The 13,559-nt window shown below is 39.7% G+C and overlaps 1 protein-coding gene across 3 annotated transcripts in view; it reads right to left on the reverse strand.

The window, feature by feature from the left end:
- Nucleotides 1-11,009: 11,009 nt before the first annotated feature.
- The window catches only part of LOC105535714, a 4,943-nt gene continuing 2,393 nt past the window's right edge, over nt 11,010-13,559 (reverse strand). For 2 of the 3 annotated variants that reach the window (XR_001005489.1, XR_001005490.1), the window contains one exon: nt 11,010-12,719. Coding sequence is in view for 1 of the 3 variants with exons in the window: in XM_011974909.1 (XP_011830299.1) it covers nt 12,200-12,275; nt 12,477-12,719 (319 nt within the window). In the remaining 2 variants the exon portion in view is untranslated. The remainder of the gene's footprint in view (nt 12,720-13,559) is intronic. The other variant, XM_011974909.1, reaches the window with a different exon arrangement.

Genomic DNA, 13,559 nt, shown 5'->3' on the forward strand with positions numbered 1-13,559 from the left:
TACCATTATGATTCTATTACATCACCAACTCCAGAATTATAGCACTGAGAGAAAAAAATATATAAACTCACAAGTTTAAATTTTCTACAACTAATTATTGAAAAAAAAAGCATTTTAATACTAAATTAGATTAAGGCAGAGAGCATACAACTGATAAAAACTCCAAAAGGTAGCAAAATCCCTGACACTCATTGATAAGCCCATTGTCTTTGATAGCACTGTGATAATGTTTCTATTACACAAGAAGCTTTGTACAAGTTAGAAAAAATACTTAAGTGACATTATCAAATGTCTTTTTTTAACCTACATCAAAATAGCAACTAAAAAAGCACATCAGAAACATAATAGCCTCAGTTAAAGAGTTGTTTTTGTCTGAAAATGGAAGAAAATCTAACATATTTACCATCTCCCCACAGTTTGCATGTCTCTATCAGTTAGAAAGGACAAAAGTATACAGTGAAATATGATTTCCCTCAGTAGCTTGAGGCAGCCAGCAAAAGAATTTTGACCTTACAGTGTCTCCTTCAAAGGACGCTGTGCGAGCAAGTGTTTTCTTCTCAAAAAGCAAAACCAGTCACTGTTCAAAACCAACATGGCTAGGCTGAAGATCTCAGCAACATCTGTGAATTTCTCTGCAAACTCATCAGCAGGAACAGGTGGTAATTTACCAACCAAATAAGCGAGGTAAATGACTCTACAGAGAACTCCCTTGTACAGCACAGACTACGGGGGTTGAGGAAATCGGATTGCATTCTAGAGACCCACTACATAACATTGTGCCAGTAGTTAACAACACGGAACTGTGCACTTAGAAATTTGTTATGAGGATAGATCTCATATTAAATGACCTCCTAAAATATGCTGGAATGATGTCTCTCATCTTTTTTTCTGTTTAAAATTAGGTGTATTATTTACATTGTTTTATTAATTTTACTATTTTTGTCAATTATGTTAAGGAATAATTTGCCTACAATATAATTCACACATTGTAATTGTACAAGTCAATGATTTTTTTCCAAACATGTATCATGTAACCGCTACCCCACTCAAGACATAGAAAACTGGTGGCAGTGGGCAGGGGGGCGGGGGGCGGGGGAAGACAGGGAGGTGTTGGTCAAAGGATTCAAAATTTCACACAGAGGGGAGGACTCCTTCCAGGGATCCATCGTACAGCGTTGTGTGAAATGGGATCCATTGTACAGGGATCCATTGTACAGCATTGTGACTCTAGTTAATCACAATGTATTGTTATTACTTGAAATTGCTAAGAGAGTAGATTTCAAGTATTCTCACCGCAAATCAACCATAAATATGTGAGGTAATGCATACATTAGTTAGCTTGATCCATGCCACAAGGTGCACAAATGTCCTAATATGTTGTATACCATAAATATATAATTATATTAAAATTAAAAGTTCATTAATTTAAGTAAATAAATAACTTTTTCAAAAAGCTACAAAATATTTTTCATCTTGCCAGAAAGGTGTCTCATGTCCCTGTGTAGTCAGCCTCTGTCCCCCACCCTCTGACCCTGGAATCCATGAATCTAATTTTGACCCCCACAGACAGGTCCTGCCTGCTCTAGTATTTGAGGCAATGGAATCACAGGGTCTGTGCTCTTCTTCTGTGACCAGCTCCTCTCACTCAGCATCGTGTGGAAGGGGTTCTTCCTCAGCCATTCATTTACACGAGGTGTCTGCAGCAGCAGCACCAAAGTCCCAAAGCAGGATTTATCCATATGGCATGAGTGCCATCTGTGTCACTTCCTAAAATGTTTTTTCTCTGACCAAGGGAGAGAGGCAGCCACAGTGCTGCTCAGGACACTGAAGGGACCCTTCCTCCCACCTTGCTGGAGCCTCCCAGTAGGAGCCCAGGCCAGCCAGCAACTTCATGTTCTGCCTTGTGAAACTTGAAGAAGCCAATTGAGTGAGCCTGGACTTCTGACCTACAGAACTGTGCATCAATACGTTTTGGTTCTAAGCCACTTAGTTTGTAGTGGTTTGTTACAGCACCTGTAGAAAACCAATGCAGCACCCTATCTGGAAAATAGAGACTCCTCAACTTGGACTCCACACTGCTAGAATCATGACCAATGAATAAAGAAAGATGCCCACCGTGTTATGACTTATATTCGTGGAGGCAATTTGATTCCAACTGTCAGAAAGAGGATATTCCACTTGAGGTAAAGAATTTGCTCTTTGTTTTTATTTGTAAATGAATTAAATACTTCTTAAGATGTGAAAGGACTAATTAAATCCATCGCGACCCAATTCTTCTGCATCAGTAAGTGAATGATTTCATATATCTGTACATGTATTGTGATTAGTTACATTTAATTCATGCAATTCATTTAACAAACGTTGTTTGAATGCCTACTATGTGCCAAGTACTCTCTAGTTGTTGGGATACAATAATAAGTGATATAGGAGGAAAATCCCTGCTTGCATAGAGTTTCTATTCCAGAAAGGTGAAGCCAACTGGGAAGAGGGATGGGGAGGGAGACAGAGAAGGAGAGCATAGGGTCTAGAGTGTATACATCGACAGGGGTTACAGAAGGACTGAAATTTAAAACAGAGTGATCAGGGAACTCATCCTAGAGAAACTGATGTTCAGGCCAAACCTGAAGGAGGCCTTGTGCCCTGGGCTCCAGCCTGCCAGCATGCTAAGAAGCAAACAGGGGCTGATGCAGCTGGAGTTGGGTGGGGAAGATGAATCAGAGATGGATCTGGGGCATGGGGGCTGGGCAGGTCCTGTTGGGAAAAGGAAGCCCTGGGGCCTGGGGCAGAGTGGCAGGTATGACTCTGCTGTTAGGGAATCTTTCTTTCTGGCTGCTTGTGCTGAGGGCAGGCTGCAGTGGAACAAGTACTGGAGGAGTCCTCCCTCCCATCAGGAGTCCTCCCCAGTGCCATCCTGTATTGATACAAATGCATGTTTCACCATGCACATCTGTGCTTGTGTATAAATACATACAATAAGATCTTGCTGTCTGGCAGATAAGAGTTTGATACAGAACAGCTCACTCCAGCTTTCCTGTTCTATGTATGCTGCAGTTCTTCCCTCTAAAACTGGACTTGCACGTGAAAATGACTTGCATCTGTTTTTATTGATACACTGATGTGCTCTACTCACATTCTTATTTGATTGTCATCAGTAAAGCAATTAGAAGGAAAAAAATCTAAACTACTATGTGTGTATTACTCTGTTAACACGTTTTTCTCTTGCAGGTTGAACAGCTGGTTTCTTGAACCAATATATAACATTCATTGGAGTGATTTCCCACCCGCTCCTGCTAGGTACCCTGGCCACCTGGAAAGAGGACTTCCAAAGTTCAAACAGCAGTCTGTTGTGAAACTAGAATTTACTTAAAACTTATTCCATATCTCTAATGGTTGTAGATGTTTACAATGGAGAAAATTCAAAGGCGTTTTTCTTTTGTGTTTTGCATTTCTTCCTGATTAACCAATTAACTCAGATGTGAGCTCATGTTGTAAACTTAGTTGGCGCTCTCCAAATATTTATTGAATAATTAATTAATTTTAAGTATCAGGTAAATTCAATTGATTACAGCAAACTACAGAACCAGTGGCTGAAAATAACTGTGAAGTAAATGCTACAGAGGAAGAGCTATTTGAACAAGCTACTTTGCTTCAAGATGGGATCTGAAAAGGGATTCTTGGAGCTACTTGCGTATGAGAAGGACTGCCTGAAATGATATTTTCTTTAGGCTTCCCAGAATTTGAATGAGAAGAGAGGGGCCGCTTGAAGACACGGTAGAAGATTGAAAATATCCCTGGTACTAAAGCCTTCGCAGTTCCTCAACCACAACTGCTCTGATTGCCAACAACAGATGCCATTGGGCCCCATTCTCATCAGCTTTTGAAAATTGCAACAATTAACAGTGTTCTTCTCAAGAGAACACTCTTCTGACATGGGTTTTCATGTTTAAAGTAAAAAAGGAACACCCCACAAACATTCTTTCTGAACTACACCTTTTCTATTTTCTAGTGGAAATTATAACCACAGGTTGCCATGTTTTCCTTCCTGTGTTTGAAAACCACATGTGTTTTAGTGAAAACATTAAGGTGAGTAATGAAATGGAAGATTTCAAAGTGCCAGCCACCTGTCACTAGAAATGGAAATATCTCACTTAATCTTTCTTCTAAGGCAATAAATTAGAGTGAGCTGAAGATGTAATTTTTAGTCAATCCATCTCAGCTCAATAAAAATCACGTATCCTGATCTGGAGTAAAAATATTATACAAATATTTGTCAGAGTTAGGTTCTTTTGCACTTTATGGATTTGTTAAATGGAAAGAAATGTTATCTCGTCCATTGCTTTGTTATATAGCAGAGGAAACTGAGGCCCAGAGAGATGATGGGACTCCCCAAGTCCTCATGGCTTGTCAGTGGTGGAGCCCAGACATGTCTTGATCATGAATCTGGAGTTCTAGGACTCTGAAGTCCACCATCTGCCACCACAGCACACTGCCCTGTTCCCCTGCTCACAGAGCAGGTAACAGCAGAAAAGGGGCGGGGAGGGACAATATTGAGTGCTTCTTAGGAACTTCCACGTTTTATTTCAACTCATTCTCACCTGTGAGGTAGATAAATACAGCAGGGGTGTGTTATACAAACTAACCAGCACTTACTATGTGAGCATGTTCTTCAAGTATCAATGGAAGACGTTTGTTACGAGGATTTGTTGCCATTACAGGTGAGGAAGAAGGTGATCATGTTTCTTTAAGGCTGAGAGTGAGAAGCCAAACAAGTTAACATCTATGCTTTTCCAAAAGCATAGCTTGACATTTTCCTCTATTTCTCTGACTTTCTCAGCAACACCAGAAATATCCTTAGGACCATAAGATAATTGCCAGTCGACTCGCTGGAGGGGAAGGTAACTCAGCAGCCACAGGTGTCTGCCAGTGAAAAGCTGAAGGTGCAGCTGGATGAGGAGAGGAGTCAGGAGCCTGATGTCCATTCCCACCTGGCCACGTGCGGCTTCCTCTGCCTGCCCCACTCTGTCACCCTGTGCCCCCCTCTGCTCTGGGCATAGCTGGCTACTGAGGGATGAGACCCTCGGGACGCTTTCTCCTTGAATATCTCCTATCCCAGCACTCGATCCTGGATTTAGCAGCTTTACAAACTCAGTTTCGTCTGCGTAATCAGTACATGACGCAAAAGCATGCAAGAGACTCATGTGTCATCCGTCACGGAGGGTCTGCCTCAGATCACCGATATTGTTCAATCGCTTGGGGGGCTAAACCACAGATCAGAATGGTTCTCCGTGAGCAAAGACAAATGTGGCAAAACAATAATTAAGAGGATACTTGTCTGAAGCTATCAGAGGTGTATCCTCCAGCAGTTTAGGAATATTTTCAACTCTTTAAGGAAAGAAGTACAATTAAGTACAATGTAGCAATTCAGAAAACAAGATGACAAATTCTTATCATCCAACCCTCTTTTATTTATTTTTCCATAAGCTTTTGGGGTACAGGTGGTATTTGGTTACAGGAGTAAGTTCTTTAGTGGTGATTTGTGAGATTTTGGTGCACCCATCACCCAAGCAGTATACATTGCACCATATTTCCAGTCTTTTATCCCGCGCCCCCCTCCCACCTTCCCCCGAAGTCCCCAAAGTCCATAGTATCATCCTTAGGACTTTGCATCCTCACAGCTTAGCTCCCACATATCAGTGAGAACATACGATGTTTGCTTTTCCATTCCTGAATTACTTCACTTAGAATAACAGTCTCCAATCTCATCCAGGTCACTGCAAATGCTGTTAATTCATTCCTTTTTATGGCTGAGTAGTCTTCCAACATATAAATGTACCACAATTTCTTTATCCACCAACCCTCCTTTTAAATATTCTTTGTCAAGCCCCAAGACTTTTAGCCTTAACATCTTATCTTTTATTAACTCAAATTAAAATCTCTCAGATGATTATGTTCCCTGTACTTACACTTTATGTCAGTGACGTGATGACACTTTCATCTCACAGATGAGACGCGCCACCTCTGAGGGACAGAGTGAGGAAATCCTCACCACTCCTGCTTGTTCTTGGTGCATTCTTGCTATTGGATTCCATTTAGAAATTGGCATGGTCTGTCTTTTGCCCAGGTTGAGATAAATTCTACTTTTTAAGTGTTTAAGGCATTTAACCACTAACTATAATGTAAAATTCACACTTTACTGAACATTTTCCTTTACAGATAATTTTTTAAAGCATTATTATTTGCTCTACGCAAGACATGGTGCCAGGAAACCAGAGGAGATACCAGAAGAGATATAAAACAAACTCAAGTCTGGGGGGACAGAGATGGGTGGGGGTGGAGAGGGAGGAAACAGGAGAGAGGAAGAGAGAAAGGTGACTGTGAAATCAAGAGGTCAGAGGAAGCCTCATAGAGAAGGAGGGGGCTTGAATCCTAGCAATGAGGATGGGAAAGGACTGGAGACACCATTTTAACTAACACTTCACTCATCAAATAAGAAAGAAGGATTCAGAAAGTATGCATGGCTTATTTAAGGTCACACTGTCACCAAGCCTAACTTGTTACCTTACAGAATAGCAGAGCGAGAGGGAGAGAGAAAGAACACACTTGTCCCCTGCCCTCCACTCACTAAGCTCCTGACGAATTCTCAGTCCCCTGGGAAACCAACCCTGTTTCTGGCTACATAGAAAGGGCTTTGTAAATATAATAATATCATACTTGATTTTCAAATAATCTTTTTACCGGAGTTGACACATGCAGAAAAGAATGCAAGTCACAAATGCACAGCTAGATGAACTTTTACAAAGTGGACCTACCTATTACCTACCTGCTACATCAAGTCATAAAAATAGCGCCATAAGCCATCCTGGTGCTCCCTCCCTGACACTCCACCACCCGCCTCCCCAGATGCAGTAGCTACTCTCGTGACTTTCCATTGCATGAATTAATTTTACCTGTTTTGGGATTTAATGTAAGTAAAATCATACAGTGTGTCTTTTTTTTTGGACCTGGCTTCTTTTACTTGACATTTTGCTTTCAGCATGTGTTCGAGCTGTGGCGTGTTTCTACTGATGAAAATACCGCAGTTTTATTGTGCAGTCTGCGGTTGGTGGATGCTTGAGTTTTTTCCACTCTGGGTTGACTATGAACTGGGCTGCAGTGAACATGGTGTAGATGTCTTTTAGTGCCTGTGTCTACATTTTTGTAGGTTATGTACCCACGGCATGCCTGGGTCACTGGTTTTGCATACGCTCAGCTTTAGTAGGTACTGCTAAACCGTTTTCCAAAGTTGTATGAATTTACATAAGAATTCCACTTTCTCCACTCCCTCCTCATGATGTACATAATGGACTCACCATGTCCAGGGAGTTACAAAGTAGAGCATTGAAGTTTTTGAATTTTCTTTCCTAGCTAAGAAGTAGAAGAAAGAATTTAAGTTGAGAACTGTGGGAGAGGTCTTCATTCTATCCAAACGCAATCACAAGAAAAAGAGAATGTGTGAGTCTGCAAAAGGTAAGTAAATGTAGAGAGGTTAGGGAAAACAGACACAGGTATAAGGGTTTTGTTTTTTAAAAATCTTTTTAGGGCTTTGACTTTATGGAGTGTACAAAGACTATAACCTCAAGAACTCAGGTTTAAAGAGTTTCAGTTCTTCTATTGTTCGGTTTCTTTAGCTCAGGTTTTTACTACGTTCCTAGGAAAGGTGGAAGCTTGGGAGTAAAGCTATGGTAGCTAAAATGTGCTGCACCAAGCTGAGTTTTATCGAGAAGCCTTTTAAGTTCTTAAATGTTTATGTCTTTTCTATTTCCCTTGGCAGAGCAAGGGACAGGACAGAAAGGTTCTGGGGAACAACCATCATGTCTTTTGCTCAAGAGAAACTTTCTCAGTGTGATTAAAATCCAGTCCACATTTCTGCAGCCCTCCCAAATTGATGTAACTCCTCCATTTACATACCTAATCTGGCAGTTCCGTATCAGTTGCTTGAGACTTGACCTTTTCCTCTTGTTAAAAGCCCATGATCCCACATATTAAACAAGGAATTTGTGGTTTTCTTTCACTGTGCAGTGGAAATGCTTTTAAAAGTTGCTTTGGAAGAAAGAAAATTTGAAGTCATTCTTTGGCGTTATAAGGGCAGATTTAAACAGTATCATTACTCATTCTTTGAGTTTTTTTATATGTGTAGTAACAATATTTGTCCTTCAGTAAAAAGCAAAGTAGCTTGTCCTATTCAGAGCAACCAGAACATTCCAATCAGCCATCTAAAAATCACATCTGCAATTTTCTAAAAAATTAGAACATCAGCAAATCAAGTCAAAACCAAAGAAACAATTGTAAAAATGATGTTGTGGCCTAAACTATAAACTGTATGGTATAGAAAATGTGGGCTTCAGTCTCAAGATATGTGACCTCAGCCACAAGGAGGATAAAATGCCAAAGTACTGACAGGTATCTTTATATTTTGAGATTAGCAATGATTTCAAATTTCTTTTATAGACAGTTTTATATTTTTCAAAATATTTATGGTGAATATTTATCACTTCATAATCAGGCAACCAGTAAAAGTTATTTTTAAAATAAAATAATTCAAAAAAGTATAGATAAATGAATATTTAAAAATACCAAAATGTTATCTGTCTGTGGGTGGTGACATTCTGACTAATCTTTTTTCTTTTCTCTAATTTCTAGTTGTGTGTGTGTGTGTGTGTTTGTGTATACATAATCTTTATCATAAGAAAAATAACAAACGTTTCTCGAAATCTATATGTGGAATATGACTCTTTCTTTTAGCCTTTGCTAAAAGAAATTCTCTAGACAGAGCTCAGCGTGGCTCCTAATGAAGCCTGCCTGGGTTCTCATCCTCGCTCTGCCTCTCACTTGCTTTGTGGTCTTGTATAAGTTATTTACTTTCTCTGAGCCTCAAGTCGTCATCTGTAATGTGTGCACAGTCCCCATATCATAGGATTGCCGTAGGGTTAAATAAGATCATATATGGAAAATACTGTGATGCGAATGCTCTATAACGGGTAGTTGTTAATTCAAATTGCACCATTCTCTTCTTGAGGCTTATAGGGATCAAAGTACGTTAGAGGGTATAGCTAATCAATCTTACCTATAAAAATGCTGGGAGGTGATATGAATATACCCTCCTTTTAGTAATTTTAAAATCACCACTTTGAGAAGAGTTTGTGAAATAATGCAAGACATTTGTAATCTGCGTAGAAAAACACACACATTTTCTGTTTTCAAATACCACGTATCTTTGCTCTTCAAACATCTTATCTCCATCAAGTTCTCATAAGAGATATGAAAAGATTAGTTCATTTTTAAAATTATTTTTAATATTACACAAATATTAGAAATAGAATTGTAAGCTAATAGAAATACAAATGTGAGCTATTAAGACTATTTCTTAAGTATAAGAGATTTTTCTTCAGTCATCATAGTGCATTTTATTTAAGTACCAGGCAATCCAGGTGTGGTTTTGTTTGTTTTAATGAGTAAACTGGAGATAGAACATCTGCCTTCTGGGTGATCTGCTGGACTCCACGTGCATGACTTTCCCTCTCTTATGTGCCGCCTCTACCTAGTGATAGGCAGAGAAAAAGGAAGGAAAGAAGAGAAAGGAAAGGAAATGTCAGCTTGGCTCCACTCACAGCAGATGAGCCAATCCAAGGTGAAAGAAATAACCCGTCTCCAGGTTTGCGGTTGCGTCCCAAATAAACATTTTGAGGGTGAGATGCTTGTGTTAAGGGATAAACTGCGACCAAGAAACAAAGCACGTCTAAGTGACTCACACAACAGGCACACATAGTCAGCCACATTAGGCCACTGTGCTAAGCCACCAAGAAAAAAAAAATCTTTACATTTTTGTTCCACAGAAGTTTTTCTTTAAGAGTGAATGGTCGAAGTGATGATGTAGCCAAAAAAGCTGGACACAACACAGAGAGTAATGATTTTCAGTGTTTTCCTGGTACCACCAGTATAGCCTTTTATGAGGGTCTTTGAAATTTTTTTATGCCAGTGAATATAGGAAATTAGCAAGGAGTACCACTAGAAGCAAATTGTAGTACATCCCCCATCACTGACAATTAGTACTTTAATTTGATAGTATCAGAATTTTATAGCTGGAAGAAACCTGATAGAATATCCTGTGTAGCCCGGCATACTTTCTGTAAAATGAGAAATCTCTTCCCAATTTGTGTGTGTGTGTGTGTGTCTGAATGGCAGAATAAAGCCAGGCTATGGACAAAGGAGAAGGGAATGATGAGGGTCAGGTGTGGCATTTGCCTTTTCAAAAAAGAGACTGAGTGACTGACTCTAAAGTAAGGTGCCTTTCAAATCTAAACAGATAAAGTGACTTACTCAAAAGTAAGTTCCCTTTCAAATCTCAAGCAATTGCACTACGTCAAACGATGAAATTGCAACCATCAAATTTATCAATATGACAGTTTTCATCTTGATTTCTTCCTCCTGGATTTAGAGATGAATTCTCAGATTGATTAATCCTTCCTGGGGAGGACTTGCCATTAAAACGTGTGGTCTTTTGGGTTTTCAGGTTGCTGTTGTTTTACCCTGCTGGAAGATAATCACTAAAAAGCAGTCTCTGTGGATTATCTAATCAATATCTCTTTAATTTCAGACAAAATTTTATACCCACTTGGGCCATAGTTGTTCTGCTAATATCTCTAGGCTTCCCAAATCCAGGAGAACTGTGTCTGGGGGATCTTTGGAAATACTTGGACTGACTAGTTTTATGTTGGTTCTACCCTTAGAATCCAGAAACACACCAGAAGCATATCCTGTTAACTTCTATCTGTGTTAAGACAACATTGAAAACGTAATTATTCACTATCTGATCTAGAAACTAATGTCACAATTAGAGTCTCTGTATTGGTAGTGGTAACAACAACGATGACAACAAATTGTACCCATAGAATTTCCAAAGCCATAATTAAAACCAGATGGCAAATACTGTTTTCATAACTCCCACCTTTAAAAAAATAAAATACCAAAGGAACCGTTTCTTGTTTAATTTCATTCTTGTATAGCGTAATAGTAACTGATACCCAGGAAAAAAAAATCTACTCTAAATATTCTACACAGTAAGGATTAAATTTCATTTTCTATGGTTTTATTATTTAGTGGACATTGTGATACATTCTAATCTACACATTGCCCATCTATCCATGTCTTTTGTCCTCAGAATATCTTATTAATCAGAACTTTCATAAACATACACAATTCTTTGACTGTTTCAAGAGTCAGACTATAATTTCAGCTCTTGTCTTGTTTCTGTGAATATGATGGCAGAAATCATGGATTTGAGGATCAATCGGACCGGTGTCAAGCAGTCCCCTACCACTTATTGGCTGAATGAGCTTAGGAAATCGTTTGTTTAACCTCCAAGGCTCAATTGTCTCATCTGTAAAATGAAGAGGATATTATCCAGCTCAGGGGATTCGTTGTTAGAACCAAATTAAATAATTGAAATAAAGTGTGTCACACTATGCCTCGACACAGGTAGTAAATGTACGATAAACATTAACTAATATTCACACATTATCTCTTTTTAAATGAAGGAATAATACATACTTCCCCTCCCTTGTGTAAGATTTTTAAAAGTAACTTAACATTACAAAGCATGTCTAATACTTATTTTAAATAATGGAACTTTCAAATATATATTGTAAACAGTTTTCAGACCTTAATCTAGGGTAAGGTTTACGTTCGCCTTTCACTGGTTTTCCCTGGAAGAGTTGATATCAGTTTTACTATCAACAGTAATCGAGGTTCATCACTCCCCAAGAGGAGGGCCCGGTTTTTCGTTTGTTTGTTTGTTTGTTTGTTTGTTTGTTTCAGGGTTCAGGGCTCTTTTCTGGCAATAACAATTTCTGACTTCTAATTATCTTTCTCCGGCTTGAAAATCTAAAGTTGGATTGAAGAAGAGAAATGACAACATCTCCCTTTTTCTTATCCAAGCTGTGAATTTAAAATACCTATGTTTTTGTTTGTTTGTTTATTTGTTTGTGCCTATCAACTCTGACCCATAGCTCCCAAAATAATTTTGATATTTTCTGAATAAATTGACACTAGACTTCACACATCGCTCATGTGTTCAGTTAGGGTAGATCACTGTCCTCTAATTCCATGCCGATTCTTCTAGGGACTCTGGTGAGTCACTCGAAAAACAATTTCTGCCAAACCTTTAGGAAAGTATCAGTGGTTTGGTGGCCCAATTCTTCATCAAATAGTGCAAACTGGTTTCCTCCAAGCTGTGACTGCTGCAGAGACAGAAATGTCCTTGTTAAGTAACTCTGTCCTCAAATTTTCTATGTGTATCATATAGCCTGCTTCTCCCCGAATAGTACCTTTCTCCAAATCAAGACTCAAAATAAAATGTTTTCTTTTTAATTTCTATCCTAAATCTCATATAGAAGGAAGGATGCAAGAGGTAGTCTCCATGGAAGAGAGAGTATAATCACCAACTAGGTCCAAAACAAAAGCAAAGTGACGTCCTGGGTTCCTTTTTCCAGGTTCCGAGTTGCAGGAAAATGGGTTGTGGCGGCTCCGGGAGCAGACACATGGGAGTTCCTCCTTCCTCAGCTCTCAGGAGGGCCGCTGAATCCAAGGCAGGGGTCAGGTGCTTCCGAGATGAAGTGAACTGAATGAAGCGGCTACCCGACAGGCAGTCCTCGGCATTATTCCAGGAAACGTCAGGGTAGAACCTGAAAGAGGAAAAGAAGTACACAGCTGAAAGTTGGTGTGTGTTTAACGTACTGAGTGGAACCTCACCGCCCACGTGTCATCCCCTCCAGGAAACGCCATTTCCTTTTCCAGGAACAAAGATGTGGAGAACTTCTGAGAGCAGCCGTGTTGATAAAATGAAGAGACAGTGTCTGATAGAAAACAGAAACACCCTGTGACCTGGGAAAGGAGGTGGCGGGTCTACAGGATGCCGGCATCAAGAATATCTAGAGGTGTCCACTACACCTGACGGATACCCAGAACAGACGTGAATTTTTTGTTTCAGATGAAATTTTAAGATGAAAAAATCCCAATTTTTTAGCTATAGGATGGATGTTGTTTTAAAAGATCCAGTCTTCAGGTTAACAGGTTTCCTATTGTAGGACTCTACGATTATAGGACGTCTGAGTAGCCAAGTGTCCTCAAAGATCAGTTGTCCAAAAGAGAAAGAAAGAGAAGCTGAGTGCACGATGTAAGAATGGAGACTTGGCCGGGTGCAGGGGCTTATGCCTGTAATCCCAGCACTTTGGGAGGCCGAGACGAGCGGATCACCTGAGGTGAGGCGTTCGAGACCAGCCTGGCTAACATGGCGAAACGCCATCTCTACTAAAAATACAAAAATTAACTGAGCATGGTGGCACATGCCTGTAATCCCAGCTACTCAGGAGGCTGAGGCAGGAGAATCACTTGAACCCAGAAGGTGGAGGTTGCAGTGAGCCGAGATTGTGCCACTGCACTCCAGCCTAGGCAACACAGCAAGACTCTGTCTCAAAAAGAAAAAAAAAAAAAAAGTCCTTCTCATACCTGGTGTATATACGAAA

This window comes from Mandrillus leucophaeus, unplaced genomic scaffold (genome assembly GCF_000951045.1).
Source record: "Mandrillus leucophaeus isolate KB7577 unplaced genomic scaffold, Mleu.le_1.0 Scaffold15, whole genome shotgun sequence".
In the NCBI taxonomy this organism is placed as follows: Eukaryota; Metazoa; Chordata; class Mammalia; order Primates; family Cercopithecidae; genus Mandrillus; species Mandrillus leucophaeus.